The following is an 18,274-nucleotide window of genomic DNA, read 5'->3' on the forward strand; positions in this document are numbered from 1 at the left end:
TATGTTGGTTGGAGAAAAACACTTTGGGGGGATGACACTGATTCTCAAACGTAGATCTGTGGGTTGAAAGCAAACTAAAATCATTGACCCTAAAGAATTTTGCATATGCACGAAATAAAAACCTGCAGACGTTAGACTCGAGAACTTCATCATTGCGATGGTCTCTATTTTTTTTACGCCAAAAAACAGTTTCAAATAAGGGCATTTTGATGGACAGGCACAGAAACAAACAAATGAAAACAAACAATCACCTATAGAATTCAGAAGCAGGCCATTGAACCGAATGTAGTGATTAAAATCTCTGGATGCCCTACACTTGCTAGTCTCGTGTTGGTGACAATCGTTTTCCTTTCCCAGTAGAACATTTTCACTTTGTAATTGACTAAAAACAGAAAATGCGTGTTTTTAATTTACCATGTGTGCCTTTGTGATAGAAGGCACGTACATTCATTCAAATCAAATGCATTGTGCTTTGTGAATTCATTCAACGCTGCAAGTTTGGAATAATGCAAGACTAAACATTAGCTTAAAATACTGTTTTATATGTGATGGGTGACATTTACTTTGCAGGCACAGCGGCGTTAATTAAATTGTCATTGTCTTACAAATTTAATAATTGTCTCATATGGAAAAGCAGCGACAAAACATTTATCCACCCATGCATCCATCTCAACCACCCATCCATCAGTGGGTTCAAAGCACGCTGAAATACAATGACATCCACCACACATCAGTAACCTGCAAAATCTGCCTGCCTGTGCCTGAATCAAATCCACCAAAATTGTGTTACACCAACTGCACCAGAACTAAGACCTGGTTTCACCTGGTCTAAAGTCTCTTCTACTTTCTGTCATCAAATTGTGTGTATTAGTAACTACCACCGGAACACCCAGTGAGCCACAGTGTAGTCTGCCAAATTGTCAAACACACCAAACTCGACTTGCCCCAGCATGAAAATGTAAATATGCCAAATTTTACATCGAGCTCACCTGCGCCTGGCTATGACAATGCATAAGGCTCAACGTGTCAAGCTTGATTGAGAAAACAAAAGCAATGAATCAACTTTGTAAAGAAAGAGAAACATTTATTCTTCTCTTTGTTCCACTTGCCATCTTTTGTGTAACCTCCTTTACATGCTTTTTTTTCGTGGTATTGTGGGACCACTGAAGCATTTCAGCATTTCAGGTGCACAATGACTCAAGGGGCTGAGCTTGCTGCATTGTTATCTTTTGTTGCAAGCTGTGTGCTTTTGCTGTCTGTACATGGTTGGATGAAGGCAAGGAGGAGGTAGCGAGGGGTGTTGTTTTTGTGACTGTGCTGCAGCACAAGGTCAGAACACTATGGGGAGCTGTGTGTACACGCACTTGCTAATTACACACACCACTGTGTCTCGTTACTCCTGTAGCAGTGGGGCTGCAAGACAATCTGGCAACTCCCCAGCCCAGGACAGCTAAAGCCACACACGCAGGGGTGCACAAATACAGTCTAATTATGTTTACTTATATGTTGTACTAACTGGACCAGCTCGGGGTTGGTGCCCCGTCTGGAAAGCAGGGGGATAATTGCAAGTCCCTCCAATTGTATACATTATAATCATCAACAAACTGAGCTTTCCCTGTTGGGAAACAGGCTAAATTAAAGTAGGAGTTGTTTTAAGTATCCCAATAGAAGAATATCAAAAGGACAGGCTTTTCGAAGCAGAGTGGAACAATATCTCTAAGTAACATAGATAACTTGAGCGTCGATAATCAAATACCAGCGATACTGCAGCAGGAAATGCCTTCTGTGCCTTTCCATTTACTCAGCGATACACCATCACGCCTGCTCTCCTGCTGTGAAACCAATCACAGTGAATGCTGGGAACTACTTCTTATTAGCATGCCTATTACTCCCCATGAATGACAATCATTTACCACAGGGATTTAAACATAAAGTGCTGTTCTGTAAGAATATCATGGTCAAAGGATTGCGTTTATATTTCCGTCTTCCGTCAAACATCATACACTCCAAACACAGATTGAAGTGGTTGCTGGATTACACGCTGCCCATTCTCTCTCTCTCTCTCTCTCTCCCATAGGATGTGTAGATTGTGCATGTGTGAAGGAACTAGGGTTGGCTAGCCAGTTTACACCGAGTGTTTACAAGCAATGCTGAAACGAAAATGTACGTTCACGGAGGGTTTGAATAAAAAATTCCCATGCTTTCGCCAGGGCCGTGATCTTTATGAAGCTGAGTGCTTGACATGTAAGTCAGGCACTTATGTGTCTGGCAAATAAAGGTGCCAACGACCTGCAGGCACACATAAATTCAGCCAAGCACACAAAAGCAGCGAGGGGCGAGAGCTTATCATCCAAAATCATGGATTTATTTTTGATGAAGTCCGAGAGTGTAGCCGTCACTGCAGCAGAAAGTGGCTATGCTTTCAATAACAGTTAAGCACCATGAAAGCTACAGGTCAATGGACTGCACATCTGGCTTGTTCAGGAAGATTTTCACAGACTCCCCATCAGCTCAAAAATTCTCATGCGTCCGAACGAAGACGGAAGCCATTGTAAATTCCATGGTATTATTACAGAATTATTTTAATTTACTTTTGCGACCGGGATTCGCAGGAGTGAAGAATTGCTAACGATCTATCTGAAAATGTTCTATAGTATTCAGTTTCATGTAGTTTAAATGAAGTAAATAAATTAGAAATATCTCTCAATAAGATGTGGTGCTCAGCATTACATTAATACAGTGCATAAAAAGAGCATTAATATTTTAAATTGTTACCACAAAGTGCATGAATACTATTGGTAGTTAAAAGACTGGATATACTGTCATATACGTTTTTTTTTTTTTTCATTAACAATTCTCATAGGTGTAGAATGAAGACACATCGTGATTTATAAAGGTCACCTGTTCTCACGGACTTTCGCTTTTATTTTGCAGGATAATGACTGCCATTGAATGTGCTGCTTTTGGATGGGAGGGAGTTTATATCCAATTAGGTGGTCTCCACAATAAACTTGATAATGACATTCATGTGCAAATGCAGGTTGCGTTGCCAGTAGCTACAGACTCTTGAACAAAGTGAGCAATGTGGGGCGGCTGGTTGGTGGATTGGATTGCACATCGGAGTGATGTTAGTGTTCAAAGTGACAATTGCAACCTGACAATTAAGCTTTTGTTGTTTGTTTTCGGTCCTTCAACCTGCATTTTGCATAGATTACTGCACAATCATGATTTGCTCGGACTTAAACTTGCTGGCTAGTTGCAATGGATCATAAATATATCACAAAACTAGTTAGAGCTTAGAGCGTCATTTGGCAATTGCTGAGACATGATGTGTATTATTCATAAAAAAAATAAAAAAAATAGTCAAATTCTTGTTTCCATGGTAGCTTCTCAAGGTAGAGACGACCTTTAACTTGCCGTCACACATCTTTTTTAATCCAATTTGGAGAATGACTTCAATATCCACATCAAAGAAATGTTTTGTGACAAATGTTTCTCTTCTCAATAGGGAAATATTTTGATGACTGTGTGAGTGCCAGCCAAGCCACAATAAAGTGACCATCTGCACAGCCTCCATCTATATCGCACCTCAGTGGGTAAACTAACAGTTTATCATTAAACATGCTAATGGGCAATAAAATCTGAGTTTCTCTCACCTGATCTTTGCTAAAACAACTTCTGTAAAGTTCTAAATGACCTAATTTATAAACGAATATGTCTCAAGCATCCCTTTGCTGCTGAACATACTGTAGTCTTACAGTAGACACATTAACCGAATCACCGCAGTTCAATTTGTGAGCATGCAATAAAGTTTAACCCGAAGTGACATAGAAGAGGCATACAGTAATTTGAGAAATTAGTTTAGTCCATTAGTATGCCAAGCCCATGGCTGCACACATATTAATTAGTTTGACTGCAGAAGGACACCGAGGGCTAGAGCACACTCAGATCTACTTCAAATACGTCAGCCACAAGAAAACAGACACACAGTAAATGACGCTTTGCTTCTCATGCCCCAAGGCACAGGCACAGAAAATGAAAAGCCTATAAGAATTGATTCTCTGATGATGCTGGATCTGGCTGATATGCTATGCATGGAATATATGTTGGCTGGAGATAGTGGCACTTACCTTCTCCCCGTTGACTCCCTTCTGTCCTTCTAATCCATCTTCTCCCTAGAGGGTCAAGAGTGAATGTTGAAAGGTCCTTGAAAAGTTTGCATTTTATTCCTTGCTTTTCCATTTCATTATATTATACAACTCCCTGATAATGGTGATTGGAGTGAACTAATATAAAAGTGTAAAAGAGCTTTGCTGGGCAATAGCTTGAAGCAAATAAAACCAATCAACAACAAATTCCAACAAGGACACATTCCTGGAATTATATTTATTGTATTGTGATTTACTAATTAAAAGATCAGTGCCAATTGTGTCCCAAACACAAAAATTCTGTGGTAGAAAACATAGCTGGAGTCTACAAATAAATTTCAGCCGGCAAATTCCTTAAAATGGAGTATCATCACTTCAGCCTTACTGGTACACAACTACAAGCTCAAGAGAGCAACTATTCTGTTCTGCTTTTCATTTTTCATTTCTGAGCTATGGGTTAAATGTCATGAAACCTGTGGCAGTGGTATTAACCTATGGTGTTTTTTTAACTTCATGGCCAAATTGTGGGCTTAGAAAAAGTCTAGCCCTTTCATCCAAGGACAAAATTACATTTACTGTTATGATAAAAGTAGCTGCAGCAAACCTTTACAATATGGCAAGCAATGAAGCCTGGAAAACTGCAACACCGCTCATTTTTTTCCCCTTAACATTACACAATACTCATAAGATATACAATGACTGAATAAGAAAAAAAAGCCAGAGCAAGTCTAGTTGACTATGTCTGAGAATTTGGTATATGATGCTCCACTTTGCTAGGTATTTTAATGAACGGAGAGCAACATTGGATTTCAACAACCTTTCAGCATACATACAGTCCTTCCTGGACTACTCTATGATGAAGGTAAAAGGGCAAAGTTTGTAGTAGCTACCTTCGGACCCTGGCTTCCTGGACTGCAGGCCTCCCCTGGGTCTCCCTGTAAAAGAAACACATAGGACATTTAAAAAAAATGGTTTGGCATTCTGAAGTCATTTTTAGTGTTTATTTGATATTTTGTTTAATTTTTTTTTACCGAAAATGTGCAATATTGATGATCCATATCTATTAGGGCACTGTCACAGAACGGCTAGGCCAGCTTGCTTCCCGTTTTACAGATATAGCTGTACACAAAGGTAATTGTTGAGGAAGAAGTTTAATTTCACTATTATGCTTTTTTTCCGTCTTTTGTATGCACATACAGGAGCTGTGAATCTAGTAATACCAGGGTTTATGTGCGGGGCCATGGAAAATGGATTTCCATTCAAGTAAGCTCCATTCTTATAACCCACTACTTATCTGTTTAATTTCCTGGGGGATTTTGGATTAATCATTGCGGTTTAATCCTTTTGCAGTGTAGTAGAATCCTCCATCAAACTCTCGCTGTAATGCAGGATAGTACCCACTGTTAGAGTAACACAACCAAAGTAATCCCCCGTACACTTTCCCAAGAACTCCACTGTCTAGGTCACAATTACTCTGCCGTGCTTCTCATTATGCATCTTTTAAATGCTCTGGATTGGCCAGATGTCTTTGATTAATCTTTACAAAGTCAAGCTAAATTGCTAATATGTACACTCTGGCCATTTTTTTACATCCGAAGATCGAAAGGGATTCTGTAACAGTAATTGAAAGCCTCACAAGTTCACCTCATTAATGTTTGCTTAACAACGTTATTAGCCTCTTCTCGTTTATTATCAATGTACACGCAGCAGAGATTAAAATACACTGGATCCCTCTGGGGAAATTTGGGATCAATGCAATTCAATCTGAAATAGGGCAGCACTGAAAATTGGATGCTTTGAAAAAGAAAAATGTTAGGATCATTTGTGTCAAAGTGTGATGCTTCAAACATGACTACACTAATAACAAAAATGCACATGAGCAAATCAAGAACGAAGACTTTTACATTATTTTAACTAATATTTTATAGCATCATATTACGTGTTAAATGCTGCCCACTCTGCATCCATTGCAGCCTTGTTATCCTGGGGAGGATTCCCCCATCTGCAGAACCTTCTCAAGGATTCTGTTTTGTTTTTTTTTAATGTTTTTTTCTTTCCCCTCCTTTGGGTTAAGATCAGGGAGTATTGTTAATATTGTCAACTATGGGCATGTTAAATACTGAGACTTTTTTTGATTAAGGGTTGTATCAGTAAATTTGACTTGACATCCAAACTAAACAGAGAGTCTCAATCCCGAGATACCCCACCAGGTCTATTCGACCGCGAGGCAGAAATACTCTTCTTTATTCATACGGCATTGTTGCAAATACCAACTTGAGACATATTTAGATAAGGACTGGATTGCTACGGGAGGGTTATGTGGTGCTGAGTGAAAGCCTATGTTTGAAAGTGGAGTGCAGTGCACAGTATGTTATCAGCCAACAAAGCCTCTTTTCCAACATCAGACTGGAGTGTGTATGTGCAGGCCTCAATAATGGTTTTCCTTACCACCATTGATTTCGTGTTCAAGATGGTAATAGGATTTGTTATGAATTTTGGCGGTCAGCGAGTAAACAAATGGTTCCAAGTATTGATTGGTTGAAAACTTGAAATTACATTCCAGGTGTTAACAATAGAGGCCAGCACCTCAAGAGTATCAGAACATAGTCCCTAGAGATAATGGAAAACATAATAATAAAGTGCTTGTGTTTGCGAGAGTCATGTTGAAGTCTATCATGGGCATAAAATCACACCTACTTAGATACAATTATCTTTGAAGACAAAGATATAGACCAAAAGGGCATTTTTTTTTGTTTGTTTATTTAATCAAAGTGGTTGCTGTGCTGCATTTTGAATGAGGTGCATTTTGAATTATTGCACATTGAGTATTTCCCCCAAAAATGTAAGGGCAATACTTGGGCTAGAACCTTTTCTAAGTATATGTACATACCCCTATTTTTCCCAAATACTGATCTTAAATAGAGTGTTCATACATTTGATTTTGCCCAGCTGATGAAGAGAATCGTGTCTACTTTTTAAGACTTTACATTCCATTAGAAACCTATTGAATTCTTTAAAACTAAAGATTTTAAGGGATTAATGGTCATACGCTGGTTTTACAAGGTAAGTAAGCATTGTGATCCAAAAAGAAAGCTCTCTTCCCTCACTAAAAGCCATCCACCCTAATCAGACACACTTAAAGTTCTTCGCTGTGACTTATTTTCCCACTCTATGAAAGGGTTTTTGTCTAATTCAGGTTATTTGCCCATTTTGTGTGGAGATTATTTTGTTAGAAAAATTATAATAGCATTAAGCAGAAGAATCATTTTTTGAAGAGATTTTTGTTGTGGTTGTCAGGCAAAAAGGCAGTATTTTAGTGCAAGTCATTTTGTTATTAAGCTGTCATGGAAACGGGATTGTTCTCTTCAGCACTAATGCCAATTATAACATTTGTGGAAAAAGTACGTAAGACCACTCAGCATGACAATCAAAATCATCATGACTTCTTCCTTCATCTCTTACGTGTTACATTTTCTGTTTAAATAAATTGGTCGTACACATTTATTTTTGTACTAAAATTTCATGTTTCTCATATTGACTGCATGCAGAAAAACATGGTGTTAGTTGTTCAATTAATTTATATATGCATAATACAGTAGAGCCCAACTAATTGTGAGGAATAGGGACCGTATTGCGAATGACCAAAATCCAGTTATAATTGATGCCAAGTGAAATTGCATTGTGGGAAAAAAATAATACAAGATTCAAACAACGGCGAGAATGTTGTCGGTGGTGTTAACACATTTAAACATACTTTTTCCCCCATGTCGCCTTTTGGTCCAGGAAGTCCAATTTGACCTGGAAGTCCAGCATCTCCCTGTACAATAAAAAGACAAAACATTAGCATTTTTAAGACCAAATAATGATTGGATTAGATTTTTTTTAAGGAATCCAAAAATGGTGGCTTAGTGTGGAATTGGCCATCTGCTCCTCTCAGAGAAGACTCAATGCGTCCAGGTTTGAAGTTGCATTCCAATCTAGGCCTTATATTTGCAGTTCAAATAATAATTTAGTGTTATTAAGAATTCATAGCACCATTCACCATGCTGAAACGATCAAGGAGCATTGGATCTGTGTTTATTATTATTTTATCCCTATTATTCATCTACTAGAGGGGAGATGGGTTTGGTCTAAATGTTATTTAACTGGACATTAGGCGTTTGTAAAGGATGGTTAAAATCATTGTTGACAGGATTACAATAGACATTACATGTGCTCAATTATGCTCCCCTGTTGCCTTAAATTGATTGTACCTTTACAACTGCACAGTGACATCTGTCATTTGGCTGTGTGGCAAGCTGAAACAGCATCTGTGGAAGCTGCACTGGAACTGGGGCTGGGGAAGTGTCATTAAATGTCTTCTTGGCTTCACACTGGATCAATATAAAGAATACACCCATTTAGACACTTTACTTTGTCTAGTTTGCTAGATAATAAACACTTAAAAAAACATACGTACATTGGACAACCTGATTCTAAGGAGCAGTGTTGCATTCATGTGGTGCAAGAAAACACAATTGACACACAATACATTAATTACTAAGTCCATGCGTGACAACCCAGCACAAGTACCCAGAGAGATGAAATAATAAAGGTCAAAGGCCACAAACCATTGGAAATCATTGCAACATTAGTAGTTATTGATTTAAGGATGTTTTTTTTGTGTTGTGGCTTTTAGTCCCACATGGATACCACATGGATTGTCCAAGACACCTAAAACTGCCCTTTCAGAAATCTTAAACCAGGTTTTCTGAGACAGTGATATTCTTTTCATCTCTTTTAATGAACACAAGTATCCCCCTCTGTGATTTGTTTGTTTTTACACTTTTCTTTTTTGCTGACTTCACACTGTGAATGTTTCAAATATTCTAAGATAAATTATCCATTGTGATGACTATGTGGAGTGCGTAATAAATAAACCAAATCAAGTGTGATATGAGGAGTATCATATCAGGTGTTTAGTTATAGTTCCTCAGGTTTATATTGGCAATCTCATGCCTTGTGCAGACATGGCTTTCTTCAGGATTCTGACTGGCAAAAAATGTGTTGTTTTGATATGTGCTTCACATTATGCGAATGATTTTTATGGTATAAATTTCTAGAGCCTGAAGAGAAAATATTTCTATGTAGTTTAGACATATAAACGGAGGGAATAAAGAAATTTTGGATATGTTTACTGTGGGATGACTTACCTTTGGCTCAAGTATCTCGCAGCATGTTTCCATATCGACTATATAAGGATCACAGTATATGATAATTTGTTTGACTTCAACCTGGGGAAAAGAGCAATCATTTAGTTGCATTGCAAAATTCATTTTAACACTGTGTCCAAAGAAACCTGGTAAATTCAGGTCACTTAAGGTTTTAGCTTCACCTTAAACTACATCTTACTCTGAGCCAATTTGAACACTTCAATTATTGTAATATGCTGACTCATGTATTTACATAAGAAGTGAACCTAAAGGTCAACTGCTAATGGAACTCAAAACTACATTCTCGTCTGGCACACTCACTGACTAAAAGATACTGTTTAATTTTATCCCTGTTTACTACATCTTGAAAACATGTTTCGTGTGCAGAGAAAATGTTTGTTCCTTTTACGTGTGCACCAAAATCTAGAACTGGAAACTTCTAGATGCAGAACGTACATCTATAGGCCGTCCATCTTCTATTCGGGTGGCGATGAGTGTACGCCCACTCAGGTCGATGCCATCCCTTTCAGCAGTCAGCCTCCTTTCAATTAGCTTGCAGTCCATGTAAACGGAGACGATGTTGCTCTGTACAGAAAAGCTCAACTTGTGCCACTGGCGATCAAAAAGGCTGTGTAGGTCACGGCTCTTAAACGTGTAGTGGAGCACGTTTTTCAGCAGGCCTTGCGAGGAGAACTCCACCGCCTTCTTGCTGCCATCAACCACAACTGACACCTGCAAGAATAAAGGGGAGTTCTGAAACAACAACGAAAATTCAAACCCACCTATTCCTTTTTCTTGTATAGTGTAACCTCTAAAGTCTAATATCATAATTTGTATAATTCAATGTAAGCAAGACTGACTCTTTAACATATCAGTTCCATTATTTCTATGAAAAAAAAAAGTGAAACAAAATGAAATCCAAACTAAAATTAGGTCAATCAAAACTTGTGTTTTAGTTAGGAGGTTCCACTACGTACTATGTGTTATGTAATGCTTTGACATGTTGGTTGACTACCTGAGTTTCTCCAGCCTGGTCGAATATCTGCCAAAGATACCATCGGTCTTTTTTTGTAGTTCTTCTCACACGAAAGATGGTGACAAGGGAAAATTCACTTGGCAATCCATTTGGGAATACTTGTCTAAAAAAAAAAAAAAAAAATGAAAATAAAACTGTCATAGGCATGTTACCTCTATGACAGGAATATTATTATTTAAATAAAGTCAAAGTCTGCTTCATTGTCAATTTCTTCACATGTCAAGTCATAATACAAAGAGATCAAGATTTCGTCTCCTTCTATTCCACGGTGACAAGACATATTACACATTCAAGTAAACAATACAAAAAGTAAAAATAAGAAGGCACATACAACGAATAAATAAGAGCAATGAATAAATAAGAGCAACTTGGTGGAAATGGTGCGCCCGTGCATACAGTCAGTATAATAGCGCAAAAGTACAGGAGGCATGTCTTAAGTGGATTAACAATCAACACAAATGACTGCAATCAATAAACCTTCGGCTTCATGAATAAATAAAGACAACACGTTTGATACTGTTTAGTTTGAAGACTTTTACACGAGCCTCCCTGACATACAACTAATAAAAACATATCGGCACAGATCCAGAGTCACACTAACCCATCTTTTACCTTGTCTGTGCTACCATGTGCTGCAGTTATTGGCTCATGGATGCTTCATGAAATGAAGACGCATGCTTATGCGTTTGACCTCAACTGCTCTGGAAAGTCGAATAACAATTTTGAGCCAATGAACAAATGTGTGGAGAAGATGGACTATACGATATAGGAAAAACAATATATTTTTTTTTTACATCAGCACGACACCAGCTCACCCTTGCATGAATTACAGCCTCTTCAGTCACCCATTGCACATCTCACATCTCTTTCAGTTTTATAGATTGCATTATAAAATAACAGCCAGTATACATTTGAAAACAGCTCAAATAAGGTCACGAAAACAAACTAAATCAAGCTAAGCAAAAGAATAGTATGATGGCGAGAAGGTCAATTGAGTAAGTTAGTTGAACCGTGTTCTCCTAAAAGGTTTGAAATTAATTTTCATTCAAATATATCATCTCTATTTACACTTCCATGCTTCTGAATTTCATTGTGATTTGACTGTGAATAAAGCAAAACTCCATTTTCCTTTGCCCATCAGTTTTACAAATCAGTGACTGAAATTGAGGAACAAATTTCTGCGTGTTTTGATCATTTTGGTCATACACTGTATTATAATAATAGCTGATCACAGAATACTTTGAGCACATACTTAATGTTTGTACGAATGGTTTTTCAAAGGTGGAAAAAGGAACATACAATAACATAATGACAACTAATAGAAACAAACTGGGAACATTGTGTAGTAATTCATGCAAACTGAGTCACAATGCAAGAAAGAAATTGTACTAAAATTAAGATTATGCTGCTGGATGGATACACGCAAACAACACTCGACAATGACTCAGAATTATTCACACATCCTGTTAACTCCCCAAGCCAGCTCTTATGTCTTACTGTATGACATGCATGATCTCAGAGGGCCCAGAGGGTCAAAATTCACAACCTCACCTTCACTGCCATCTGTGGCTAAATGGCCTCAACCAAATCTCAGAGGAGGTGGGTTTGCAAATTGTCCAACCACCCTCTCTCGTTCTTTGACAACAAATATTAGCCATCATTTATTGCATGCCTACTCTGCCATAACATCACATTATTCATTCAATTTCTCATTCCCAGAAATGTACAACTAATTTACATTCACAAATGGAAATTCAAGTATAACACAAACTGCAAACGGTGACATATTTTTTCTTGGAATAACAGTCAAGATGCTCATTCACTTCAGAGATGATGCGACAATTGGAGTGCAAAAATTGATGGTCTGTATAACTGAATGAAAAGTAGCAGTCAGAAATATCCCTCTCAGCAAACGTTGCATGTATGGTATTTTCAATAAAAGTGCTGGTTCATGAGCTAAAAAAAAAAAAAAACGGATTCAATTTTCATGACTTGTGGCAATTTTTTCATTAACTTGCAAGATGTAGCATATTGTATCACGGCCAATATATGACAAAATGCCACTGCAATGATCCCATTCCGGTTAAAGAAGCTTCGGTGTCTTTCAGGAAATCCTATCCAGGAGATTTTTTTTAACGGAGCCCATGGAATCAGATTGCAACAGATGGAACAATCAAAGCTCAAATGTTACCCCAGTTGGCTCACATCCCTTTTGCAGATACACGATCCTGTGAGGGATCAAAGATGGCTCAACAAGGTGAATTGTCAAGTTAGATGTCCTATTCATGTGAACAAGTGCTTTAACGACGACTTAGCACAAGCCCACATTCAAAACAGACACATGCTCTGGAATAAACAGATCAGCTAATGACTAGGATCAGGAACAATTTGCAACGAGGAAGACATGTCATAGGATTTATTACACTTTGTATATGCCATTTAAAAAAAATCATTGACCAATCAGATCTTGTTGTTCCTGAATCTTATATTATTGATTATTCATGTAATCACCTGATAGAAGTTACAGTTGAATGTGACAAAGGTTAAAACAAAATGGAAAGAGGACAAGGCCAAACATGGCCATAAAGGACAGACATTGAGCCTTAAGACCATACAATAATTTGTCACCTCACACAAATGCTCCTTGTCATGATCTACGTACCATAATATGTTTTACGGTATGGATCCAGCTTAACATTAGCCAGATGGAAAGTGCAGAGAATGTACTCGTGCACTTATCCGAACTAGATGGGAGTAATGTTTTAGTGGCTGTGGAGAGAAGGAGACCAGGAGGGAGCAAGCAAGGGAGGGCGCGTCCAGAGGGGCCTCACACTTGGTACTGCTCCCTCCTCAGCTGACACACAGTATCACCTGTCAAAGTACTTAGATAATTGGATATGAGAGGGATCACAGGCTCTCCACTATAACCAATGACACTGTCAGCAGTGTCATTGAGAAGCAGTATCGTCTTGGACACGACGAGCAGTCACAGAGCAAGAGACTGAGGCAGAGGTAAATGTATTTTCAGCTGAATGACGGGACAGAGGGGAAGCATACCGCAAATCACCGGACGACATAAAGATTCTTTCGCCTCACCCGAAGGAGAGCGGCGGTCACTACTACTTGCGTGTCATGTAAAAGACTAAAAATAATTCTGCCTCACTGGAAAAATGCCAATATAATCTCCCTTCAACAGGACACAAAGAACACGAGTATAACAAAGTCAGCTTCTACTCTATAGCCATACAAATCCGCTCACCACAGTTCCACTTCAGCACATCTGTAGAATATATACAATACTATATATTTGTTTTGTTCAAATGATTCCTCATCGAGGAGCTCACCTCACTGTTTGCCTTTACTGGCTGAGGCAAATGAAAGTATTGCTCTGAGCGCAGTTTATCTGAGTTGCTTCAAGTCAAACGAATCTCCCATACAGCTATGTGGTCTTTAGTCACGCTTCTGCTGATGTTACGAACTCCAGTGAACGGAAAAGCACAATGTGTGTAATAACATGGGTGTAAATCTCAATGGACGTTGCAGTTTCAGAGTGTTTACAGTCTTGGCCACACATGAGAGGCTTTGCATTGCATTGCACCAGAGCGGTACAAAGCAATACTTACAGTGATTGTGTTTACTGGCCTCTGGTAGCCAGACAGGCCATCTGTCCTCAAACATCTACACAGACCCGCAATGAAACACAAACGCAGGTGTAGCACACACATCCTCAATCATTGCAACTCACATAGTTGGCTTGATAAGTGGGTCGCTTCCCAGGCGAAATGAAGGCAAGTCTTCAGTGACTGTCCCCTTTCGGAGAAGAAACTTTTCTGTGAGATCAAATCCTGCAAAAAAAAAGAATGTGGAGCAGGACATGTCAGCAGATTTTGATGTTGTGCTATTTACATTGCAGATTTTGTCCTTTGGTACATACCTGTGATTTCCAGAGTTTCATCAAAGCTATCAGAAAACCTGAGAACCTCTACATTTAGTATTGGACAGGAATCATCTGAAAGAAGACAAAAGATAAACCTCATGCCTCGCGTCTCCTGCTCTAACTCCAGCTCAGCTTTCTCCAAAAGTTTCCCTCAACACCAGATGAAGTCCCTAGACATTTTGCTGGTTACTTTTTTTTTCAAAAGAAAAATAAAGTCACCAGAGTGCTCTAAAACTTGTGTGATTTAGCGTCAAGTTACCAACGTTGCCAAGTTGGCAGCACCACTGTGTGTAGTAAAGTCATTGGCAAAAACATCATCACAAAGTAGATCATAAAGTACTAATTAATTAATTAAGTACTAAGTAAGTCATAGATGGACTTGTTAAATTGGTCAAGTGGATCCAAAAATTATTTTCTGTTTTGTAATGCTACATTGCCTTCATTGTTCATATTCCAGTCACGCCAATAGTCATTAGGATTCCTTTGCAGTACGAACCACACGTATTTTTTTGTTTTTTTTTATATTGGCATCATTAATTGTCAATCATTCACCCTTGTATAGGGAATTTTATTATTGATTAATCTTATATTCAAACCTAATTATTGATTGATAAACATTTGCATTGTGATGCATCTATGAATCAATTATTTCTTCCACCCCAAAACAGTGAAGGGCAAACAAAAACAATTCAAATGCTGTGTAGTACAAGAGCATGGAGACAATACAGGTATAAATAAAAAGGAGTTTTACTCATCATAAATGGACGACAGGTGAATGGGACCATATGGTAGAAAGGTAAACAAAACCAAGAAGTAAAACTAACAGGAACCAGCTGAGGTAAACAAAGCCGAAATTGCAAAAGCAAACATTACAAACAGATTTTAAATAAAATTTGTAGAATACTTGAATAGCTAAAATACTCCAGACTATTTGCACATACTTAGAAAATGATCATTTGTGAAAGAGGAGGGCAGAAAGTGGCCACCAGCGTACTTACCTGTCCGTTCATTAACTGCCATTCCGAAAATGCAAGGAGTTAAGAGAAAAGTCCAAAGATAAGCAGTCCATCTTAGCAGGCAGGTCATGGCTCTCACACAATAAAGTTGTTTCCTTGAAAACCTTGAAAAAAAAACAGGTAAAACACAGAATTTCATTTGAAACTCACTCTGCTTGACAATGAAATAGCTTAGAATCAGTCTGTGCTGTTTTGGTTGTCTGCAATCATTTCCACTGCACTCTATTAATTATCCTCAAAAGCATTGGCTTCATTTTAAAAGACAGAAATAACTAAGCAATATGATTTATTGATGTAATTTTAATAAAACTGACTAATTGTGCAGCTCACCGATTCTATTTTCAGATGCACTCTTATGACTCAAAAGCCTCTTTGTGCATCATCAAGTCAGACACAATTAGACCATTGACTTCTTCCATCCATCCATCCTCTATACGGGGGTCACGGGCATGCTGGAGCCTATCCTAGTCATCGGGCAGTAGGCGGGGTACACCCTGACCCGGTTGCCAGCCGATCGCAGGGCACACAGAGAAGAACAACCATCCGCACTCGCACTCACACCTAGGGGCAATTTGGAGCGCTCAATCGGCCTACCAAGCATGTTTTTGGGATGTGGAAGGAAACCGGAGTGCCCGGAGAAAACCCACGCGGGCATGGGGAGAACATGAAAACTCCACACAGGGAGGGTCGGAGGTGGAATCGAACCCACTCCATCCTAACTGTGAGGCGAACATGCAAACAATTTAATGCCGTGTACACAGCCAAGTTGAATGCTTTCATGGGATGAGGAAAACACTATAAAAACTATCACGGAGTGGTATACTTTTAATTTATAATACAACCACAGTACAGAGACCAGAAACAATCACTTAACAATACACTAGAAATGCTCTACTATATATTCTGCATCAAATGTATCCCCTTTGCTGTAGATCTGTATATATATATATATATATATATATATATATATATATATATATATATATATATATATATATATAAAAGTATATTACTCCGTGATACTTCTTATAGTGTTTTCCTCATCCCATGAAAGCATTCGACTTGGCTGTGTACGCGGCATTAAATCACCAGCGTTTTGATCTGCGTGCTGTCAACAGTGTTTTGATGAAGAGCCTCACATGAAAGGAGTGAACCGATAAACCTCAACTTGTGAGCATATGCAGAACCATGTGGCATGATCGCCTTGATGGCACTGTGGAGAAGGCAATAGGACTTTGTGCCTAAACACTTTCAGAAACTTTTTTTTTTCTTCAGAGAGCTGTTTCACTTTGTATGAACGATTTCTGGCCAAACATTAGTGATGAAATATTAAAATATTTGTAATATTTTACACGGGCTATTAGTTACAAGATACCTTATCAGGTGCCCCTGCACATAGATCCAATAGACAATAAAAGCACAACAAATACTATATATGCATTTACTAAGATGCTAGTCTGCTTCCAGACTTTGGCCAAGGTGCCCTTAGGCAAGACACCAACCTCACCACCCCTGACTCACGAGCTGCAGCACACTTTGACATTTTGCATGCCTGCATGTGTGGAGACCTGGATCACAGTTAGGTATGCAACATAAATATACAGCAAAGCGTGCGATGGATTTTAACATGAAGAATTCTCAGTATATGAAGAATATATACATTTAGACTAAAAGCCACCTTGTATTCATCTATGTGTGTAAAAGCACAAGAGGACTGAACTTGACCCAAAGGGACCAACCACACTGCACACAAACATTGCACTGCAGCTTGACAGCATGGAACTTTTGGCCCATTGGCATGATGGCGCTCGGGGATGAAGTGACAACTTGAAGTCAAGCATGGGACAAGTAGCACTACAGAGGTATCACGTTCCTTGTTTATGTGAAGGTGTGATGTTATTCTCAACACACCCTTACTTTAAGCAGACTCTTATGGGACATATTCTATGCACCATTCCAATACTTGGTTATATTTCACGTGCATATATTAAGGCAGCTGTTGAAAGTGTTTAAACATTTAGTTACTGAGTTGCCAGTGGCTGTCTAACTTATAATGACAGCTCTCAATACGTGTTTCTGAGTGCGTTCGGTGATTGGCTGCCTGACTTAATTTTTGAGGCTACTTAGCGCATAATTTCCTCGGGCTGTCCCACCTACATCCTATTTAGCTGAATTTCCACTCGGTATATAGGCAATTTAAAAATGGTCAATTTAACATTTTAGCGCAGCATGTCCGCTGAAAAGGGGAATAATAAAAAATAAAAAAACGGAACAGATACTGTATGGAAGGTAAGGTGTTGTGGTTTAAAGCGCAAACGCCAAAATGGTATGCGTTAATTTATTAATGTTAAGTACTTACAGTTGCGGGGAAAGTTTCCTCTAATGCAGTAAGGTAGAAAAAGCAGGAATCAGCGCATAATCCATGTGAGATAACGATCAGTCCGACTGCGGGTTTGAGGACTTGGAAATAAGTCACAGTGGGATCGCCGGCTGATAGAGCTCCTTATTAGTTACAACCAAGTGGCCCTCCCACTCCACTATGTCATTCCACGCAGGAGACCTGCAGCAAAACAAACTCGCAACACGGACAACAAACTCACAAGTCAGCCAAGTGGACGAGCGCAAGCGCACCGGTTGTCAGCGTCATTCAAACTTTTTGGTTGATAAGAATGAGATAATTATTTTTTTTTAAATGATATTAATTTTAACATCCCCCTTGTTTACTACACGTACAGTTTTGATTCAAATGGTTTACCACAATATTTGTGCAGTCAGATTTTTTTTTTTCCAATGTTCTGTATAAACTCAAACTAGTGGTGACATTTTCACAAAGAAAAACAGGGGTTTTTTTTGCAAGCAATTTATTTAGTGCTAACTTTTTAGGTTTGAAGGTGTTCATTAATCTGGAGAGAATTTCCACTTCTACCAGCGACATGTTTGGCATT

At 38.6% G+C, this 18,274-nt stretch overlaps 1 protein-coding gene across 5 annotated transcripts in view; it reads right to left on the reverse strand.

Annotated features, from left to right (window-relative positions):
* The window catches only part of col19a1 (collagen type XIX alpha 1 chain), a 75,265-nt gene extending 57,362 nt beyond the window's left edge, over positions 1-17,903 (reverse strand). For all 5 annotated transcript variants that reach the window (XM_049736175.2, XM_049736174.2, XM_049736172.2 and 2 more), the window contains exons 1-11: positions 17,689-17,903; positions 15,312-15,433; positions 14,311-14,385; positions 14,122-14,221; positions 10,356-10,479; positions 9,797-10,072; positions 9,341-9,421; positions 8,402-8,521; positions 7,903-7,965; positions 5,039-5,083; positions 4,131-4,175 (exon numbers count right to left, since the gene is read on the reverse strand). In XM_049736175.2, the coding sequence (XP_049592132.1) occupies positions 4,131-4,175; positions 5,039-5,083; positions 7,903-7,965; positions 8,402-8,521; positions 9,341-9,421; positions 9,797-10,072; positions 10,356-10,479; positions 14,122-14,221; positions 14,311-14,385; positions 15,312-15,399 (1,017 nt within the window). In that variant the 5' untranslated portion in view covers positions 15,400-15,433; positions 17,689-17,903. The remainder of the gene's footprint in view (positions 1-4,130; positions 4,176-5,038; positions 5,084-7,902; positions 7,966-8,401; positions 8,522-9,340; positions 9,422-9,796; positions 10,073-10,355; positions 10,480-14,121; positions 14,222-14,310; positions 14,386-15,311; positions 15,434-17,688) is intronic.
* Between the last annotated feature and the right edge of the window lie 371 nt (positions 17,904-18,274).

Source organism: Syngnathus scovelli, chromosome 12 (assembly GCF_024217435.2).
Source record: "Syngnathus scovelli strain Florida chromosome 12, RoL_Ssco_1.2, whole genome shotgun sequence".
In the NCBI taxonomy this organism is placed as follows: domain Eukaryota; kingdom Metazoa; phylum Chordata; class Actinopteri; order Syngnathiformes; family Syngnathidae; genus Syngnathus; species Syngnathus scovelli.